Genomic DNA, 22,982 nt, shown 5'->3' with positions numbered 1-22,982 from the left:
ATTAAAGAAGAAAAACTATTTAAAGTACTCTCATACTACAATGCTACAGCTTATGTGGTGCCAGAAACATGACAAATTTGTTGAATACCAGACTTGTAAGTTCACCAGGACTTATCTGAGAAAATGAATCTGCATCTTTCTTGGGGAAAGAATAGTTTCACTACAAATACAGGCTCAATTAACACTTTAGAAAATACTTGCTTATAATCCTTTACTGTTTGTCACTCAGTTGTTTCTTGACCACGAGGCATTTTTTGTCAGCACTTACTTGTTAACACTTGGCTAAAAATGGCAAGGTGGACAAGGTGCTCCTCTGGTGAAAGGGCTCCTTCAATACCTTCAGACCCTGCAGTAACCTTTGCGTAGGACAGATGAGCAGACCCAACGACAAGTGCACAGGCTATTTGTTTTATGAAGGGTTATTAACTGTTCAGCTATTTGAGCAAGTAGTCAGAATTTACCAATACCAAATATCAACTAGGTGTGAGGGCATTAACCGTAACTATGTGACTGATGTGATGGGTCTCCTCTCCCATTCAAAAGTACCAATGGATACAACAAAAAAACAACTTTTGGAACAGGTCTTTACATGGACCTGAAAGAAACTGCTCACCTGGATGCCCAACTGTACCAGCATTCAGGACTGAGCATTTCTGAAGTAATTCATTTTCCACATGAAGGTTACACTACCACAAAAATCAGAGTCTTCCCTATTGCGAAAGAGAATATCTAAGTCTTTAGGCGTGCATTACTCAAATACAAAAACAGTGAGTGGCAGTGCCTTGCAGGCACTGGCTCCAACAAAGGTTTGAATTACAGTTTCAAAAAGGCTTTTCTCATGTCAGAATAACATTGTTCTGTGCCTCCCAAGGATGTAAGTTCTCAGGAACCAGTTCAATTAATGATAAAAATCATACTGTGACCTCCTTCCCGTACCTTCTGACCTGTGCACCATGCAGAAATGGCCATATTAAACAGCGAGGTATCTTGAGATATAGAGAGTCTGTCTCCTCACCGTACTTTTGCTCTTGGCCAAGTAAGTATGTATGGGAAGATCAATTCTTAACCTTTTCTTAAGCTTAACCCAAAAAAGAAGAAAGCAAATCTATACAGAGCATCCCTTGCAGTACATATCACAGGGATCACCGTATAATTAAGGAACAGTACATTAAGAACAGACAGTAACTGGTAACATAATGGTAACTGTCTTCTGTTTGGACACCAAATACATCACTAGCAAAGAGTTCCTTATCTAGAAGTTCATATGGGGCTCTAATACAGGACTTCATCACTGCCTGGCAGTATTTCACAGCTATTCTGATCACAACTTATGCTTAAGGAATACACAATGAACAATAACTAAGAATTCTCAGACATTCCCCTAGAGGTAACTTGGAGAAAAAAAACAGGAAAATGTGCCGTTTTATTGGATTCATCCAGCAGTCTAACTATTTCTAGCATTTCAGATAGACAAAACTCCCAAAGTGCACCCCATAAAAGTCAGGCCTATATGAAGGGAGGACAGCTCTTACAGGTCCACAGTCACTGAGGGCCTGGTTTCTTCCAGTTAGTAAAACCAGTGATGCATTCCTCATTCCTACAAAGAATGTCAGGTTGGAAAGCACTGTGTAACATTTTAAAACCGGCCACTCTCCCGTAGTAAAACCAAGCACCCCCTGAAAACCACAAAGCCGAAGCGGGAAGGCCAGCTGAAGCTGCTTTACAGAAGGAGTTTGGCAATAACTGCATTATCACACAGCACTTAGACAATTACACACAATAAAGTGTGATTTAAAAAAAAAAAAAAAGTTTGTTTGCCATCAAAAAATGAAGGGAAAGTAGACATTAATAGTCAAATACAACCACAACTCACCTTATTTTACCAAAACTAACCAACACTGTCTCAGGTAATACGTACTGCTTTACTGATTACAATCAAAAGCTCACGTAATCAGTTCCAAGTCTGCCAGACGGAAATTAGCAACAGGGCCCTGTGACCCCCAAACAAAACCCCCAGACCTGACCCATCCCCGTCTCCAGGTTGCAGAGAGCGTTCACACATGACCATCAGCAAGGTGACACCATCTCAAGCTCTAAACCATCAAAAAAGTATGAAAGTAGTTAAGTGGTTGTGTGTTTTTTTAATGTTATTTGGCTAAAAGAAAGACCATTGTGGATTCATCTCAAGAAATATCCCTGGAAGTCTTCAAAAGACGTTTAGATGTAGAGCTTAGGGATATGGTTTAGTGGGGACTGTTAGCGTTAGGTCAGAGGTTGGACTTGATGATCTTGAGGTCTCTTCCAACCTAGAAATTCTGTGAAATTCTGTGATATCCTCACCTGGCCATCAGTTGCCAAATGATACACTCCACACTTTTCCTGTGACTCACAACGTTCTTTAAGAGTCTCGGGACAGTTATTCTGGGCTTACTGCCAACCATAATCAGGTCTGTATTTCTAAAACTCACTTTATTATTAAAAATATATTTTTGTTTATGGATCTCTCCCATGCATACCTGCTTCTAGAAGTGACTTGCTCCAAACGATTACATTTGGTTCAGTTACGGGAGCATGAGCAAATGGAAAGCCAGTGCTGAGCAGATGATGGCAGGAACTTGTGGCAAGTCAAATATTCTACACAAAATCAACACCACATGCATGCTTATCTGCCATGATTAACACAAGGCAGCTTATCCCTCTCAGAAACCACTGTTTAACTGGCCCTAGGTAGTAGTACAGTTGCAGAGGAGCAATTCTACCTCATCTCCTGTCAGAAAACACGGCATGGAGAAGCATTCAGAATTTCTCCTCTGCCATCCAGATTAATAAAGCTTATAAAGTTACTCAACTGCACGGAAATGAGAGCAGCAACTACAGCAGGTAAGTCTGACTTGCTAGGCTGCCTCAGTTTGCTGAACTATTCCTTAGGTTAGACGGATACCTGAAAGAAAACGAAGTGCCATTCCTGTTCTTCCCCATTCTGGAGAAGCAAGTGGAAAAGGTTTCTTAAACATGTATGCATGCACTTCCACCCCCTTGCCTTACAGACTGAAAAAAAGTCAATTTTGGTCAAATCTGCGTATTACAGTTGTGTGTATACAACTTCTACTTCAAATCCCATACGTTTCATAGTCTCAGGGCCCAGAAGATACCTCCTCTTAGACAAGATAAATATTGTAGGCATTTTCATCACCGTACATGAGATACCACCAAAACATCCATGCTGTGGTGGAAGCGACAGTACCCCCAAGCTCTTAACCTAGCATAAGATGCAGTAATAGCAATGCAGAGGGGAAGACAACCAGTCCATACAATGGTAACACAGCAGCAAGACTACCAGTGTTCTTCTTCTGGGAGGGAACCTTCTGCCAACCAAGAGCTCTGTATGTTTTCGGTTTTAAAATGCACATAATTACATTTCATACAGCTTATTTTGAAAACCAGTAAAACAAACAGTAATCTTCATATGTTTATATTTGTATCTGCTGATTTGAGTCAGCCATGTGCCATTGTGGCCAAGAAGGCAATGGTATCCCAGGGAGCATTAGGAAAAGTGCTGCCAGCATGTTGAGGGTGGTGATCCTCCGCTTCTGCTCAGCCCTGGTGAGGCCTCACCTGGAGAGAGCTGGGCCTGCTGAGCCTGGGAAAGACCAAGAGGGGATCTCATCCATGTGTACAAATGGGGAATTGAGGGGAAGATGTCAAGAGGATGAGGCCAGGATCTTTTCAGCAGTGCCCAGGACAAGAGGCAACAGGCACAAACTGCAGCAAAGGAAGTTCCAGCTCAGTATGAGGGGGCACTTCTTTACTGTGAGGGTGACAGCGTACTGGTTGCCCAGAGAGGTTGTAGAGTCTCTATCTCTGGAGATATTCCAAAATTGACAGGATGCCATCCTGCACTACATGCTCTAGGTGATCCTGCTCGGCAGGGGGTTGGACTATGTGTTCTCCAGAGGTCCCTTCCTACCTCAGCCATTTTGTGATTCTTCATGAGGTAGAGCCTGTCATTTCTGCAGAACTTACCTACACATATGGAAATTCTCCCTCATTACTTAAGTTTTGCATTAGAACTATTTTATCTTTAGCATATTACTAGATCTCTCTAGAAAGATTTTTGCAACTGCTCATTTCCATGTACACTCTATACATATAGCCTATTTTTGGGGTGAGAAAGTAACGGATTCTCATTTGAAAGTAAAAAATATATATATAAATTACTTGATTTAAAGGCACCTTTTCACAAGTTGAACTTTATTTAAGCCTGTTATATTCCATCTCGTTACAAAAATCTAAGCTGTGTCAGCAAATGAGCACAAGACTCTAGCACTGTTTCTCTTGGGTTTGCAAGAGGGCAAAGCACATAGATCAGAAAGAACACCCTGCTAATTAAACTGAAGCAGATGACTAAAGAAGAGAAGAGCTTGTCATATGTAGTATCTACGTCAAGAATGATCAGTTTAAATATGCAAAATGTGAAGTAAAGGTGGGCAACAGCGTTAAGCTCACATTCTAGATCTTAAACAGGCTGGAGAAGTACTGACAGTTTTTCTAATTATTCACAGTAATGGACATTGGGGGCAAAAGGTAGGAGGGAGAAATACATTTTTCTCCATTATAGGTGCTGAGCACCAGGGCTAAAATCATGCCTGTCTGAACACTGATCAGCTTCTGCAAAGGTTAATAGCAATTAAATGTGGCAAACTAGACTAAATGAGAAACAGGTCATGATACCACTGTACTTGCAAAGAGCACAATACTTTGCAGAAAAGTATTTCTTGTTTAATATTTTTGAAGGTGCAAGGGTTCTTGGAATAAAAAAAGAATAATAAGCCTGTTCCTGTTCAAATGAAGACATATGGTCCAGTTCATTACAGAAGCCAATTTACTAAAAGTGTATCTTATAGTGGAATACAAAAGTTAACTGTATTAGAAAGAAAGCTAACCAGTTTCCACTTAAAACATAAAAAAAAAAAAGGAATCAGTGAGAATCTGTCACTTTCAGTTTCACCAGTTTTAGATAACAGTCAATTAGCGGCTCTTCCAAATAGATGCTTAACAGGAAAAAAATAAAATAAAATAAAACAATGAATTTAACAAGTACAGATTCATAAAAGACAGAAAGAGAGATTAATATATAGGGATAAAATATCTAATACTACAGGAATTTTCTTTCAGTGTTTAACTGAAAATACCAGTACCAGAATCCTTTAAGTTTTCATTTGTTCTGATACAACCCACTTTCCACATACAAACTAGGAAGTGATTAAAAAAAATAAAAATTCCACATTTAAAAAATAGGATCACGCTTCTTAGATACTGAAAACCTATGGGCAACTCTTGAATACTCAGTAGTGAATATATCATCAATGAAAAATGAAGATAATATAAAAGGTTAACTTACATTGCTGTCCTCAGGATCTTCTAAACCATCAGGCCGACTAAGATTGCGTGAAGGCTGACTACACACTACATCATCTTCCAGTTCCCAAAAGGAAGTTCTAACAGGTGGTCTTTGGATCTCATCAGGATTAAAGGCGCCATCTGCTCCATCTGAAGAAAAATTAATTAGCTCATCTTTGTTCAGTAGTATTTTGAGATTACAGATGTGCTACGTTACATTTAAAATCAGGGCTTTCAAACATTTTTGGCTTTGATAGGACAAAAGAAGAGAAATCTTTTTTCTAAAGGTGTCTCTAAAATTTTGTTTCCCTTACTGATTCTCATCAATAAAATAAAGGTCCTTAATGGTATTCAGTAGCCAATAAAGAAACTGTACGTCAGTGTACAGATGGCTGGTACTTAAGCTGCACTGAATGAAACATGGTTTTTGAAATGGTAAGAGAGAAGTTATATTTGGGGGAAAAAAAAATACTCACACCCCCTTACTTACCTCGTCTTTCCTGAATTGCATAAGGGTTTCCATATTGCAATACTGGTAGCCTACTTGTCACTGCAGGAACTGGTCCATTTTCTTCTGAGTATGGGTTGCGAAAATGCAATGTTGGCTGTGAAATCTGTCCTTCCATCATCCTTCCAGCTTGATTTCCTGGTGTATTGCCAAGTTTCTAAATAATACAAAGTTTAAAATGTAATTACTCTATGGAGTCACAGCAAAAGTTTTAGATTTTTATGAAATATTTAGATTGGTTTTTAAAAACACATCTGCTAATCTTCACACCCTCCTTTCTTCTTGATCTAGAGTCAGATGAACAAAGAAAAGAAAACACAGGATATTTTGAAAAATTCTTCTGTTTTGTTGTCACTTAATTCAAATTGCATCAACTCAACTGCCACGTTTTTCAAGAAGTATCTGCATCTTACGAAATGAAGAAAGATCAGTGAAACAAGTAAAGAATGGAGGTGTTCAAGGAAAGGTTGGACACGGTGCTTAGGGACATGGTTTAGCGGGTGACATTGGTGGTTGGACCAGATGATCTTGGAGGTCTTTTCCAACTTTAATGATTTTATGACATACATACATATATATACACACATATATACATATACACATATTTATATATGAATGTATGTTCAACACCAGCACTATTAGACTGATAGCTCATTCTCTACCATTGATAAAATTCAGACAAATTTTTCAGACAATTGATTCGCGGAAGTAAAACCTATTACTCAGGTTTGGTTATTCTTGTTTATGTTAACAAATAGAAATTATTGCCAGTTTTCACAAAGATAATCCAGATCAGGTTAGTTATTTAAAGTATAATATTTATATTTTTAAGCATCATACAGAACAAAACTGCATGTATATTACTACACAATTTCAAATGAGCAGCTTCTCAATGGGAAGTTGTATATTTTCATACATAGATTTCAAAGTTATTGCACTTCCTCTGAAAAATAATTTGCACTTTAAAGGTTTGATGAGCAAAGTTCTAACTCATCCATATTTATCCCTCCCTACATTTATTTGTAAAGTTAAAATGAAAATCATTTTCCTCAACTATTTTAATATGTGTGAACTTGCAGTTTAACAAAAGTAAACGTGTATCTTACTTCCAAAATTCAATGTTTTCATCCAAAATATTAAATTGCTGAATTTATTCAGGGTCTCCAAGAACCTGCTTTATTTAATTATTTGTATCAGAAAGGCAATTAAATTTTCCAGAAAAGCTCAAGCAGAACTCTTCAAGATATTCATATATGTAAAATCATGAATTGTTACATATAAGCCATACAGACAGTAATTATTACGAGCTACTAAAGGATTTAAATAACTTACATACCATCAAAACTCTAAGCCAATATATACATTAAAAGACAGAAATTAAAATGACTTAATTGAGCAGTGACTGAGCCAGTGCCTCAGCTATAATTCATCCAAAGAAAAGTCTTTTTCTTTTCCTTCCATTTAATAAAATGAGTTCTGCAAAGAGCTCATGTCACAAACTCCAAAGGAAAAATGTCATTTACAGTTCAGAGCCAGACAAAAATTTCTGAGATATAAGAATAAAAATAATAATAAATGTTTTTAAGACAGAGGTTTCCTGATCTATTTTTTTTCCTTTCTGGTTAGCATTTTCTTTTAGGTTCTCATTTAACATGTGCTAATGTAATGTTAACAAAAACCTCTAACCCAGAAGTGTGTCTTTTCCCCAGAAGGCTTTCAATTTAAACTTAAAACCAAGACTTAAAACACTTATTTAACTACACGAGAAGTAAAATGTCTCAGCTATTAAAAGGAACAACCCAAAACGTTTTTCTTAACAACAAACAGGTAAGCATCAGCCCAAACTCTAGAGCCCAAAAATGCAACATCAGCTTTCAGTCTCTGAAACAGTAAATACTCAAATGAAAAAAGATGGAAACTACACATTTACATCAGGCACTGGCACAGGTTGCCCAGAGCAGCTGTGGATGCCCCATCCCTGGAGGTGTTCAAGGCCAGGCCAGATAGGGCTTTGAGCAACCTGGTCTGGTGGGAGGTGTCCCTGCCCATGGCAGGGGGTTGGAACCAGATGACTTTTAAGGTCCCTTCCAACCCAAACCACTCCACAATTCTACATACTATCAGGTTTCAGACTTTGAGGGCTTGGACTCCCAACAGCAACAATGAAGTCTTTTTCAAATAGGATAGAAGTGCTATCCACAAACAAGAAAGGCAGCTTACAGAAAATTATCTTTTTTTTTTGAGTGCTGGCTGTAAACACAATACTTCAATTACTTTTTATGTTCTTTTAGAAAACATTCTAATAGAGGACAGCAGATTTTCTGCACAACACCCTTCAAGTAAAATATCCTCCTGTTGATATGATATAAAACTAAGCTAATGTTACTTTAGATTTATAGACTAAATTCCATATATGATTGAAATGGTTAGGGTTAAATGGTTAGGATTACGTCTTAAAATTTTAGTGAGCATGTAAAATCTAAATAATTAATCTTTACTCAATACAAAGCAGGAACAATTAATTATCAGTGAAATTAAGACTTTCCTTTTTAAAATCAATTTCTCCTGCAATATGGAAGCAGTTTAGAATGAGAAGCAATGGCATTAATACTTTAATTTTAGCATCACGTAAGATTAAAACGGAGTGTAGATCAAAGTGATTGTAAAAAGGTGCTGTAAAATAGTCTTAGCCAGAAGTTGGACAGCTAGGGTAGAGACCGATTAAAAATCAAAGGCTGTAAGTATGTAAATAAAATAGAAACCAAGTAATTTTATAGGCTTGAAGAGACAGCAAATGAACATTTTTAGCATGCTATGTTTGGTGACATTTATAAACAAACACTGATAATGGAGCATAAATTGAAAAGCTGTTTACTATACTGTGCTTAACCTTTTAAATCATGGTTCCAGTCTAGCAAGGCACTTTGATTCTTCTTTGTAATGTAAATATCTATAAATTTGGTAGACAAAGTTCCAAGGTTTTATAAGTTCCATACATTATTATTACAGTTGCTCTCCTTCTTATGTGTGGTGTTTAGAATTACTGCCTCCAGCTAAACTAGATTAATTAAAACTTAACTTTTATTGTGCTTTCTTTTGAATTAGAAAAATATGAAAGCTGTATTAAAATTACATCATTGTTTAAACAAAGAGAATTTAAATACCAACTACTTGAGATTCTAGAGTTCTACAAAACGGTATCTTAATCTGAAATTAGTTCAATTTCAATTTACCAGTGTGTAAATTTCTGTGTTTAACAGATATCTGTTCATACTGGATTTTTTTTTTCACAGGATGTGTTTAAGTAGTCTGAACAATCATAACTTTTCCACAATATCATGCAATACTGTCTGAATGTGAATTGATTTTATTGCTTCGCTTTTCACAAAAACACCGTTTTGATTAATTGCCATATAATACCTAAGAGGTACTTCCAGCAGTAGCACATTAGCATTAATATTTCAGAATGCACTTGTCTGATTTTTACAGTAATGGTAATGAATTTGATTAGACAGAGAGCTCTTGAAAGCAGCATCCCATTTTCTATCATATAGTTAAAAAGCAGAGTACTGCTTGTTTATCCTTCTTCTCTGATAAAGGTATTTTTTTCAGTTGTAGTTTACTTAAGTCACTGCTGCCACATATGTCAAGCTGTTCTTATTATTACAAGTGGTCAACAAAGAGAACCGCAGATGTCAAACGGACTTGGTTGTATGCACACATCATGAAAAACCTACAGATTTTACTGCTGAAACATGTGCATCTCTAGTTATAGGCCACGACTGGATAAAAGCAAAAACAACCCTAACCAGTGATGGAAAAAATAAACTGTCAGGCTAGGTATGTAGTATCGACATCTTACACCAAGATTTCAAAGGGAATAGGGTTTACTAATCATGCTGCCTGTCAGCCAGTAACTCCTGAAGATATCAGAGAGTGTCTCTCGCAAAGAAATGAAATTCTTCCAACCTTATGCTCTGTTAAGAGGAGAGAACAGCTGCAGCATGAAGCCAAGAATTATCTTTTCTGTTTGGCCAGGAAGCACATGCACGCATCAGACATCAGCCTCTAGCCACAAAAGGAGTGAACCTCTTTCAATGAGGGATACCAAGGAGTAGAACAGGAAGGAGGCTCAAAGTTCACTGAAAACCTGCTGAAAAGCAGGGATGCTACTGAGGTGAGAAAGGAAAAAGTGACAGAAATCCGAACATTTGGTAAAATGTGGAGCTAACTGCAATCTGAAATTATTAACTTACAGCACAATCTGCAATCAGAAAATTATTTTAGATCCTAGATAGAGTATTATTCTAGACAGAATGGAAGAAAACTTGTGGCACTGTAATGTTTTTGTTAGCGTTTATGTAGAAATTTATGTAGAAATGTTAGAGTTTATCTAACATTTAGAAATGTTAGAGTTTATCTAGAAAATGTTCTAGAACACTATTACAGAACAGTAACAACTATTTTCAAAGGTTGAGTCAGTTTTGGGAAATTGGTATTCTGTGGTTTACTTTTTTCTTTTTAGTGTTACCATCTGAACTTGCAGTTTAAAATGCTAATTCGTTTTGGCAAAATATTCAAACATGGAGAAGTACCTTTGAACTGTAAACAAATTATCACTTAAAAGTAAACTGCAATTCCTCAAATCAAAGAGCCCCACAGCTGCCAGTTTACAATATTTAACAGCAGTCCTGACAATACCTTCTCACTGGTAAAGAGTTCCAGCTGTGATGCCAGTTCCTTTATTCGTCTCTCTTTTTCCGCCAGCTGAACCTATATGAAAATCAGATTCAGTTTACAATTCTTATATTACTGAATAGACATTACTTCCCTGCATAATATATTGTGAAAACAGTGCATTCAATTACTTCAGTTCAGCTTTCAGATGGAAAAAGAACTTGTCTACTACATTCACATGAAACACCTACTACTACTACAAATAATCAAACATTCTCCATAAGTTTATCTATGGGGTAACAGCAAGACACTGGCAACCTTCTCTTGTCAGTTTTCAGAAAACAGACATGGAATGATGAAATCCCAGGTAAAAAAAAAAAAAAAAAAAAAAAAAAAAAACAACAAGACGAACACCAGTGTTACTGAAGGCAGAGGGACACTGCTCTCTAGAAACAGCTGCAGGTTTGCAAGCTTCATCACACTATTTCTAAGGAATTTGCCAGCAAGTACTTCAGTGATTTCTTCCATTCACTTCTCTCCATCTCATGTCCCACAACAGAACTGAGAGAACCAAACCACCCTCCCAACTCAAAGAGACTACATTTGTTTCACAAACATCCACCACGTGGCCCTGTTGGGTGATCAGGGAGAAGACAGATGCAACTGACATATTACAGAAAGCTTTTTCCTCTTTGTTTCCAAATTATTACTTAAATAACCTTTCTCTTCAAAGTGCTGTTTTGTTTGGATCCTGGTTTACTTTGAAAACCACCTTTCCACTTATTTATCTGGCATATAAATGCAATACTTTGTATAGTTAAATATCTTTTTGTTTTTGTGTTTTTGTTTGTTCGAGTTTTTTTTGGTTGGTTGGTTGTCCTTTTTTTAATTCTGAAATTTTCTCCCTTAGTAGAGTTCATACTGACTGGGACAAAAAGCTCATTTTTTCCTCCCCTCCTTGCACCCTCCTGAATAAGAAGCAGTTTTGAATTGCAGCCAAAATACTTTCAGTTCTGGAACCAATTATTTATTACTCCTGCTGTTGAGAAGTTAAAAAAGAAACTGTTTTTTCATTAAATTATGTGTGGCAACTGATCACCGTTAATTAATGAAGTTAAATAAATTTGGAAGAGTCATGCATTTTATAAAAGTGAAATTAGAGCTTTAAAAGAAGTATTGAAAATCACACAGTGACTACACAGCCTACGTAGTGCTGAAATGCGCCATAGAGTATTTCAGTATTTTATAAAGAAAAAGTGTGGTAATTTCTAACGAGGTAGGGCTCCTACTAGAACTAATATAATCACAATTCTGTTTAAATCCTGTTCATTGCAATGGGTAAAGATGGGCAATATAGAGCATTTCTACCCTACTGCACTAACAATCACCATTAGATTGAGCAGAAGCATAAAAGCTGGTCTTGGGGAAATCCATTGCATTTATCTTTCCCTTGTTTACCCAACAAGCCACCGCAACATATGTTCCAGTATCACAGCCTCAACGATTAAGGTTCTGTGTAAGAAAGCTGTCCATTACGCTTGACTTTCTGGTGCATGCACGTTACGTCACCGTACCAAGATTATAGTTGAGCTCCTCTAAATTAAATCTCTCAAAAACGTTTTAAAAACAACCTATTATTTATAGTGAATCTCTCATTAATTCAGGTGAAATGCATTAGATGTTAGTACACTGATAACGTTGCATGCAGTAGGAAGACTGCATGAAGCAGGAAGATAAATATGCCAATCGATATTCCTGCTAGTATTATTGTAAGCAACAGAAATTAGAACTCTCTAGCCCTTTTTTCCTGTAACACAAGATTAAAGTCATTTAAAGGTTTCTTTAAATCCACGATATGAGAAGACTGATAGCCATTTAGTAAGCATATTACTTAGCAGGTCTGTCTTACTTTAAAAGAAGCATTAAAAGAACATGTTGTTCCTACAGATTTTCTATTCAGGGCAAAAGTATATGTAGTGTTTTTGTCTCATTAAAACCCTTATTACTCCAACTATCAGAAATGAGCATGTAAGTTAAGAACAGGACACCATTCATTGTCACAAACAAAATCCATAACTTACTTTATACTGATCCTCCTTTGCTGCCAGCTGTAATTTTATGCCCTCATTGATTTTCACTTGTTCTTTCCACTTCAGCTCCAGTTTAGCAAGTTCATCAGCATAAACACTGCATTTCATCTTTTCACCCTATAGTGGTTCACAGCACAGCATTAAGCATTTTTTTTCCAAACAATGACACTGAATAACTCTATGCTTTCAGAACTATTTACCTCATTATTACTATTTTACCGATTTTTACCATTTACAGAAGTCTTCAACAAATCTAGCCTGACTCAATTACAAGGCTTTGAGCATAGAAAATTGTGAACATGATGTTTGATACACTTTTTTTTCTTGCTTAAGTTTCCAACAAGCTGCTATTCCTCTTTAACTTAACTGTTTCGAGTTTCGTTGTACAAACACAATCCTAACACCATACTGTAATCATGCTTACCCTTTCCAGTGTCTCGCTTCAATACAAAACCTTCCCCCATGATACTTTTACAATCACCCTAAATATCTTTCATCCAGAAGGTCAAAGGCAAGGCTTTACTCAAGCACTACTACAGAAGAAATAGCCAGTGGAAGCCACTGAAGGCTTTCTTTAGACAGGGCAGTGAGCAGAATTACATGGTAGTTATTACATCCTGGAGAGCACATTAAAAAAGTAATCTCCTTCTGGTAAGTAAGAGAAACAAGATGATAAGCTGAGTTCATGGCAGTTTAGGAATGTGTTATGACCATTTGAGAAGAAAACACATTGGTGTAGAGAAAAAAAACACCACGGTTTTTAATTCTAAACTTAACTCTAACTGTTCTGACTTCATAATGTTATTTTTTAATCCCCAAAGGAGAAGCAAACAACTGAAGAGACGAGACAATCCAGCACCCAGATGGCATTTCTTAAACACTTCTACAGCCATCAGTTTTTCATGATCACTACTAATGAAACACTCCATCATTACACATACATCCAAACTAGCTGCGTGAAAATCAAACTCATACTGAGATGTATTAACATTTGAGGGGTCTTACTATTATGGCACTGCTAGTGCCAACGTTGGTTCAGAGAACAGTGCAAGTGCACTTATGTACCACTGAGCCTAAGCTACTAAGCCCCACCCACCTGGATATCAAAACCATATAAAAACCCAGGACAGTCAGATTTGGAGGGAATTATTGCACTTGAACATCACTTCAGCTTAATAACTGCTCTACTTTTTCCAAACATCAACTGGCTTAGAGCAACGTGCTGTATTTGATGTATTAAAGCAATTACATTTAACATATACAGTTAAAAAACGTGTTCAAAAGCTTGAGCACAGAAGTAGCAATAGTTTTGTTCGTTTGTTTTTCCTGCATTTGAGTTATCCTAAGCAGTCTCCATCTGGGCTCCCTAACACCACAGGTAATTGAGAGCTGACTCAATAAAAATGTGTTTTCTAATGTCAACATTTCTACCTTAAGCATGGAGTATCACACAAATAAGCAGCAAGGCAACTCAGTTGGGTAGGCTTTGTGGTTTTAAGATTTAGCACCTAGAGCTTTCTGTTCAGCTTTCCGAAGCAGCCATTTACTTACTGCCAACATTTGCTTGCATTTCTTATACTTCTCTGTTTTCTCAGCAATTTCTTTATTCATTTCACGTACTTGCTCCTTTACCATGAATTCCGAAACTACATCAGGTGAAATGGGGCTAACTGTGAACATTGAAGAAAAAAACATGAACATTGATTTTTTGTTCCATAAATAAAGTATGCATCAAAGAGATGATAGGCTAAATTTGACAATGCGTCAAGAACAGAGTGCTCCATGTCATCCAATAAATACTTATTCAGAGACAAACACATCAGTAGCCACATGACACTGAAGGATCAGCAGTCATATCAGCAAGGCAGTGTTCAGCACCCTCTCTCATACTGCAGATGAACATAACTTTTTTACATTGATCTGTGCAGTATATATAGTTATCTAGTTATATATAGTTATATAGTTATCTCTCCCATGAGCTCCCAAGAAAGTAAACACCAGAATACCTTCTTATCAATATTATTCTAGATACTTTATTCTTCTGCAAAATCATTAAATTCCTCAGCAATCTACTTCATCCCATCACATATTATAACTAGACTTACTGGGATTTTATTTGTTTTAGGAAACACTTGTATTTAATTAAGATGGGATGAAAGTGACCAGAAATTACACCCTAGAGTCTCCACACAGAGAAAGAATGTGTGACCTTGTAAGGCAACAACAAAATTAGTCAGCGTTTACTAGCATTTATCGATTTAAATTGAATATTAAACTAGGTTCAGTTATAACCTATTATATGTTTATTTTAGAAGATTAGTTTTGTAAGAACTTAATAGTTCATAAAGATTATAACCTAGTTAATTTTCTAATAAACTACTATTGCCTATAAATCACAAGAACAGTCTGTAGACTTGACCTTGTCATCAAATAATCAGAACTTTACTGTGGATTTGATTTTACAGCAGAATGCTCCAGTGAACGTTCATTGTACGGTGACTGCAAAATTTTCACACTACTGTATACAAACTGAGAATTTGGGGTGGAATTTTTTTTTTTCCTAAATGAACTCTGTTTGTTAGCTTGGCTAAACCCACTCTGTTAACTATCAAGCAAAATTTATTATTTCAGTCCTACTTGCATTAATATTAATAATATTAATTGAACTGTTTTGAAAAGATACAATAAAATAACTTATGAATGCTAGTACTTGGAAAAAAATCAGCTTTTCTGATGCATTCTCACATTTCTACCAGCTTCCTTTACTTCAAAGTAGACTGAACGACTTCACCTAGTTTATAGTAGAAAAACTATTAGGGACTACTTCACATAGACAACGCTTTCAGGATGATATAAACATACAAAATTTAAGCTGTTGATACCTGGAGATGCAGACAACTTTTTGTCTGTAACGACGGCAGTAGCTGTCTCAATGTTAGATGCATCTGTCAGTTTCTGTTGACTCCCTGCAATTTTCTTGGTGAAAAGAAATTTTGTTTTGGTATTTTATTAAATGAAAACCAAAGCACAAAGTAACATATTTCTTCCACTATCACCTCCTCCAAAATTGGATGAGGAAGAACTGCTCATGAAAACAGGAGAAAGTAATAAATATGTAAACATAATTTATTCTACTAACACTGAAACAGTCTCAGACAATGATTTTTATAATCTTATTTCATAAAGATCTTTTTTTTCCTTCCCTAGAAATAGCAATTTTAAAGGAAATTATTAGAAAATCTTGTTCTCTAGATAATAGGTTATACCTAAATCCATCAACTTAAATCTAACATTTAATTAGAAAATGTAGTCAGTATTACTAATGAATAATTATAGGGCACTTCTGGTGCCCTAAGTCAAATTAGTAATATTCAGTGTTTCTATCAGATCTGCAATATAGCCAAAGATACAGAACATTTTTAAGGAGAAGCCACAGTCATTATGATATGATACCTCGTTCACCATTGACCTTCTGGATGAGAATCAAACTCTGAAAGTAATTTGTGGATCAAAACTGGGTAGCTTCCCTGTTTGTTCTGGAGATCACAGAAATAATAAAGACTTTGTCCTAAGAAATCACGTTTGTACATCTTGCCATTGACATTTTGCCCACTGAAGTCTCTCTGCTACTCGGTCCCAGATTTCCCCAGATTTTTTAAGAACTCTGCTCTAAAATCAGTTTTTTTTTTTTGCAGAAAGAAGTTAAACAGTTGCTGAAAAGCTACAAAATAACTGCAATTTCTCCATTCTACTTACTGCCTGTTCTGTGAACTTGTTTACTTGTTTTTGAAGTTTCTGACATTCTTTGAATTTTTCCTTGTAATGGTCAGCAGCCATTTGTAGACGAAGCTTCAGATCTTCAACTTCTCTGCGCAGTTCCTGCTCCACTGTGTTTGAAGTTTCCTTTTAAAAAATAAAAACTGTTATCCCTTTTGTTCAAATAGTACTACTCCCTGAAAAGCCTTTTTTTTTATTATTATTATTAAAGAAAGCAAAGTAGTCTATGTAAGTACAAAAGGCTGTCCTATTTTGTAATAATTACCCAAAAAAGCATATTTTAAACTCCAGGATTAACTAAGCTGACTGACAGATTTTGTGAATACATATAAACTCCAGTAAGGAAAACTAACAATTACCTGTTCATTTTTCAAAGCTGTGATTTTTTTAAGTTCAGCTAAAGCATCAGCAAGCTGCTTTTTCAACTTTTCATTTTCCAGACGTGCACTGTGAAGATCTGCCATTGTCTTATCTCTCACGTTTACAGCATCGCTCAACTCTTTTGACATTAGGACAGCTTCTTGTTTGCTAGCCTGAATCTGATCCTCAGCTTTCCTCAGCTGTTCTTTTAAAATACTTGCATCCTCCTGTGAAAGAGAGAAGGGAAAGAGAATTGATCAAATTTTAATTCAACATTTAAATCAAGATTGTTAAAGGGATGAGAAACATTCACAAGAAAAATCAGCTTGTTCTGGTGCCTCTGGCAAAAATACCAAATCCAGAAGGTTGTGCACTAGTATCATTTTCCCCATTTGCCTTCTTTGCCAACAATGGTATCCATATTTCACTAGGATATAAAGGTCTTTGCACAATCACCATTTCAAAACACATGTTTAGGCATCATCATTTTACCTATATTGGATTTTTGTTGTAGTTTCAGCTTTAGTTTAAGCTTATTGCAGAACATCTTATTACCACAGAGCTCCTAATAGGCATAAATGGCCATCCAGCTTCAAAAACAGAGTTCATCCCAGAGTAAGACACTGCAGGTTACGGCAGAATAGGAAGCCTTACAATGCCTACAAGTGGTTTACGTCAAACAACACAGAATAGAGCGTTGGAATGTTTTTCCAAACAACTCCATGTCCCAAGATCTTGCATAATAAGCGTTTCAGAAGGAAAAGAGAAGAATTAACAGAGAATTAGCTGCAGCATGCAGCACTATAAGGCTCTTGGCATCGCTGCAGCTCGATAAAGCAGACCAAGGGCCCACTGACCAAACTGTGAAACTGGTCTCTCAACACCCAGAAAAGCCCAGAATTATTAAAAAAATAACATAAAAAATAAAAGCTGTTATAAGCCAGTTGCGGCCATTGGGCTTCCTGAAGACATTATGAGCTCATATTCTTGAGTCTAGACATAAATTCAAGCATCTCTAGTCCACTATTTGTTCATTTCTAATAATCACATAGAAGATTGCACAGCAAGTCCAGTGGAATAGTAATACATCCTGTAATCATTTAAAAAGATGGATGAACTAGTAGGTGCCCTAAAGAACTATACCTTAACTATTTTTTACAGCAAATCCTACATCAGTTACATGTTTCAGTAAACGTATTGTTTCCAGTAAACAATTTCAGTGTAAGGCAAAAATGTTAATGATCCCACCAGAAAAGTTATAAATGCTTCTCAAGATAACCAGATGACGTTTGTTTGCTCCAGTACACACGCTACGTTTTTAATTCTCAAGTAAAATAGTGTAGTAGCTTAACATATTCAGAAACAAAACTGTAGAACAGTCACAAGACAAAAAGAATGTAAGCAATAATTTAAGCAAAATACTGGGTTCTTTTTGTGCTCTTGCTACTTCCACTCTTATTAGCACTTGTATTTTACATTTCTAACTTTAACACAATGTCTCTTCTTTCAAAAACTAGATTGCTTTTTCAGTAAGACAACAGACAAGACACATGAGATGGAAATAAAGTCAGTGCATCACCTGGATGACCTGACTTTTCCATGCTGGCTCCTAAAACTGTGTCTAAATTAACTCTGGTTTGGATCAAGAGCACATTTCTGAAGCAAAATCCCCAGTCATTCCACCATTACCCATCATGCTAGATCACATCACAGAACAGTCTCAAGGCACAGACACTGGGTTCCTAGCAGATGAAACGAAACAGGAAGATAGATGCTCATCAAGGACAAACCTAATGCACTCCAACCACAGCACCACACTAAAACTAATCTCAAGTACCCTTCCCAGACCACAGACAGCATGGATACCAGTTCTTCAGCACATTCACTATCGTGTTGCACCACACTGCTTGCTAACCATAGTCCTATCACACTGAATAGCAAAAGTCACCTCCTCTTTTGATGTCCTACCAACACTCATACTGCTGACTTGTCAGTTGGTTTAGTCCATTTATGCGGCATCTTATCCCTCCTCAGGTTTTATACCATTGTATCTTGACAGCAACTGAGTCCCTCAGTACATCTTCTGAATTTTCCTTTTTTTTTTCCACCATCATCCTCTTCATTCTCAACATGGCTGCATTCTCTTCCCTATTCTCTCTATTCTTCATTTTCTTTCCTCTTTCATGAAGCTACATGCAACTCAGAGGAGTGCACCACTTTCACTGAACTCATAAATTACTTTTTCCACAGAGTTCACCTCAAGCTGTCTCATGTGAGACACCTCAAGAAACAAAACGAAATTGAATTTACTTTCTCCTTTGTTTATTTTCTGCATCTGCTGAGAACACCACAATCCTCCTGGCTCTCAACCTATACATAGGAAATATCAATTCTTCCTTTCTCTTGTAAAGCACATACTACCCTGGATATATTTATTTTAAAGTAGGCCAATTATAGTAGTAGCAATGCTTACCTTATTTGATGAGGAGAGCAAAAAAGCTTTCTTCATATTTTCTTTTTCAGCTATAAATAGCTGTAATCTGCCAACCTCCTCTTTATAATACGATATCATGTTTTCTTTGTTTGCATCCAAATTCTTAAACGTCTGGATCTCTTTTACTAGTTTGGTGTTTTCTATTTCTGTATTCTTCAAGTGTATCTGTAATGATGCTAAAAAATGTCAAACTCTTCTTCCACATTAAAAAAAACTGCTGTTTATCTGTCCATTTAAGTGTTTGCTAAATTCTAGCTCATCTCTGAGACAGATTAGGACAGGAAAAGAAAAAAAAATTAAACATTTGATAATATCACTGCCCTCACAGCAGAAGATTTCTGGTTGGAATCCTTTCAGCTTGATTTCAGCTCTAACAACAGCTCCTCCACTCTACAGATTGAAGGTAAGCTCCCATTTTCTATACAAAACACGCTAAGCTTTTCAAAACTAACTCTTTTCTTCACAAATGCAGGAAAACGAAACACAAGCAAGAAAATGACTTAAAGAAAGCTACAGAGAAATTAATCTTCTGGTAGCATCTACTTGAAGTTGTCTAAGCAAACAGGACTATACCACCAATATCCAGTTACCAAGACAGCAAACTACTTTAACAACCCTAAGGCTGTTTTTAAGATGTCACAAAGTCTATCATATAATGCCTAAAAAATGGTAATTGTTGTATTCAAGTGCTGTTCGAAGACTACAAGATTTGAGTTGCTTATTTACAGCCAAATCCCATGCTCGCAAAAAACATTTTGAAATTTTAAGATGAATTCCGGTATAAATCTAATGTTGCCTGCCACATACAAGATGTGTTTAAAAGATTATTCACGTTCATAGGAAGACATCTGATTTGTTTTATACAACCCAAGGAGTTCCTTATTACAATAAGTAAAACAGAAACAGGATTTTTTCTTCAAAAGAAGGAGTAAGAAAACTAACAGTCATCATCTCAAGACAAGTTAGGGGGTGACACTGCTAAAGCCTGATCAGTTTCTCTATTTACTTTTCTAAGCAAATGGACACATCAAATTAGGCAGGGCAGTACAGCAAGCTCCTATAAAAATTAAACATACATGTTTGCTGTAAGGATGGTTCCAGCAGTCCACTTAATTCAGAACTTCTGTCTAGTTAAGTCGAAGACTATTTACAAGACTTTTTGTTTGTTTGTTTGTTTTAAATACGGATGTTTCTCAATACCACCAAAATAAATCATTTATGCTAGTGAAAAATCAGTGCAGCACAACTCCTCCTATACTTTCTCAAAGTTACTCAAAGGACTCAGGACCTAGAAAACATACTCTTGGGAGAGAGCTTGTAAGAGTAAAAAGTAATTTATTTTTTCATAGGTATGTTAAGATAACCAGTTACTGGATGATGCACTGCATATACCTAAAGAACCTAAGAATTTTAGGTTACTGTGCTTGCATTTCAACAAACTGTTGGTACATTCTCCTTACAAAACTTTTTTACATGATGGGACGAATTCAAATGCCATTTTCCCCATTCATTCTTATATAACAACTTCTGTAACTCTTAAAAATCTATTCACAGAAATGCCCCTTTTCACTTATTCCTTAATAAATATCATTTATCAGATCTCTCTGTAAAACATTATTACCTTTATTTCAAACCACTTCATTTCAGTGTACACAGGTACAAGGAATAAAGTTACCTTATAAAGTTCTTTTTCATCCTTTTCTGTCTTTAACACACATTCAAGTTGCTCCTTCTCAAGCATCACTTTCTTTAGTTTGTCCTTCATACTAAGAAATAAGCAAATTAATGGTACAGAATTATTAATGCAGAAAAATCATACATATATTAAAAAGTGATAGTTTAAAAAACACACATGGAAAGAAACCATAAAATAAGGAAGGTAAGGGTCAAAATGACTAAATACCTGTCTAACTCTGTTTCTTTCGCAATGGCTTTTTGAGTAACAGTCATGATGTCTTCTTCAAGCTGGAGAACTTTTGAAGCAGCCTCTTCATGCTTTTTCTTCAAATCATCATTTTCAGTTTTAAGAGTTTCTGATGCTTGAATATTAGCCTTTAAAAACAATTGCAAATATTTCATTTAATAATGCACTTCTCCAGAACTACAAAATGCTACTTGAATTAATGTTCAAATATATAAATTCTGTTAATTTCTAGGTTATATGTATATATATATATATATATGCATCATATATATTTTATTTCAAATAAGGGAATATTTCACAAACATTCCATTATTTACTTCAAGTTTTTTAAGCTTTCTACACAAAACATTGTTTCTATAAATATTCAATAATACCTATTAATTTACTATCAGAAAAAAAGATCAAAATTCACATTTCAAGTAACATTTAGCATTCTCAATCATCTATTAATGCAATAAGCAGTGCAGCATCCATATATGAACTTGAACTTTCTGCTTAAACAGTATCACATTTATCAACTAAAATAAATTACATGATTTAAAGCTTTCTAAAAATGTACAATATTTGAAATTACTCAGTTCTTTTAGTTTAGAATACATATAAAGCTATAACATAAGGCAGATGGTCATTAGATTTCTTCTCTTCTGTAAGCTGTATGACAGGCCCATTTTGAACCTCCTACCTGGTATTTACAAACATTAAATTCACTGTGCTTATTTAATAAAAATAATGAGTCAATAAGGCGTTTGTTTCAGTGCAAGCATTCAGTTTTGCAGAGACTATTGGAAAAGAGGCTGTAAAGCTGCCCATCAGAAAAGGACCTGGGGGTATTGGACTATAACCAAGGTGGCCAAGAAGGCCAACAGCATCCTGGCCGGCATCAGAAATAGCCCAGCCGGCAGGACTAGGGACTCAAGCAAGCCACAGTAAAGACAACTGCAAGCAAGAAGGAGAAAAAATGGAAGCAGTGATACTCCTGATGATGAGCAGTTAGCTATAAGGTTACATTCTACCAGCTAGCCCATTTGGAAGGCCTCATAAAGCTCACAGAGGACCACGAAACAATTGCAGGATTCAAGTCATAGAGATTGGAAGCTAAAACTGGATGATTACAACACCCAGTACGGATTCCCTTGTAACACTGACAGACACAAGATGAGCAGTCACTGCAAGTACAGCATGCATTCGTTACTCTAATTACTGTAATGTCTATCTATACCATCCAAGGCAGTGCACAGTTAAAAGTCATCTTCACCACAGTAAAACGACCATTTAAAAACAGGCCATCTTAAGCCAGAAAAACGTGATTTTTAATACAATGCTATTTTCCTGAGAAAAGAAATCAGAAACACTAAATACATTACCATTTCTGTTATCAAAATTCAATAAAGCTTCCCCGTGGCAGTGATAAAAATCAAAGTGTAAACAAGGTCAAGACAGACTGACCAACACAACTGACTACAGCGTGACTTACAATGTTTGCGCAGACACTAAGGTACAAATTGTCTTTTCACCCTGCATTTGGAAGATTAAAGCACTAGTTCATCTGTTCATCATTTTTAAACAAAACTTAATGCCCTGAAACAACAAAACTGTACTGTTACATCACGAGAAACACATCAAGCAGAGTTCATGGAGAACCCCTACTGGCCAGATTCCACTTAACTAACAATGTTTTAAGTACAATAAAATATAATGAGGACTGTTTTTACTCATTAATTGTCAAAAATACGCTGTTTGCAAGTGTAATTA

At 36.0% G+C, this 22,982-nt stretch overlaps 1 protein-coding gene across 3 annotated transcripts in view; it reads right to left on the bottom strand.

Annotated features, from left to right (window-relative positions):
• TAX1BP1 (Tax1 binding protein 1) overlaps positions 1 to 22,982 on the bottom strand; it is a 56,391-nt gene that overhangs the window by 3,872 nt on the left and 29,537 nt on the right. The window contains exons 6-16 of one of the 3 annotated variants that reach the window (XM_084282291.1): positions 21,210 to 21,358; positions 20,982 to 21,072; positions 19,286 to 19,471; positions 16,812 to 17,039; positions 16,432 to 16,578; positions 15,558 to 15,651; positions 14,227 to 14,345; positions 12,667 to 12,792; positions 10,610 to 10,681; positions 5,891 to 6,065; positions 5,402 to 5,550 (exon numbers count right to left, since the gene is read on the bottom strand). In XM_084282291.1, the coding sequence (XP_084138417.1) occupies positions 5,402 to 5,550; positions 5,891 to 6,065; positions 10,610 to 10,681; positions 12,667 to 12,792; positions 14,227 to 14,345; positions 15,558 to 15,651; positions 16,432 to 16,578; positions 16,812 to 17,039; positions 19,286 to 19,471; positions 20,982 to 21,072; positions 21,210 to 21,358 (1,536 nt within the window). The remainder of the gene's footprint in view (positions 1 to 5,401; positions 5,551 to 5,890; positions 6,066 to 10,609; positions 10,682 to 12,666; positions 12,793 to 14,226; positions 14,346 to 15,557; positions 15,652 to 16,431; positions 16,579 to 16,811; positions 17,040 to 19,285; positions 19,472 to 20,981; positions 21,073 to 21,209; positions 21,359 to 22,982) is intronic. The other 2 variants (XM_084282292.1, XM_084282293.1) reach the window with 2 other exon arrangements.

Source organism: Netta rufina (assembly GCF_964035555.1).
Source record: "Netta rufina genome assembly, chromosome: 2".
NCBI classification, from domain to species: Eukaryota; Metazoa; Chordata; class Aves; order Anseriformes; family Anatidae; genus Netta; species Netta rufina.
This window is presented reverse-complemented; position numbering and strand designations above follow the sequence as displayed.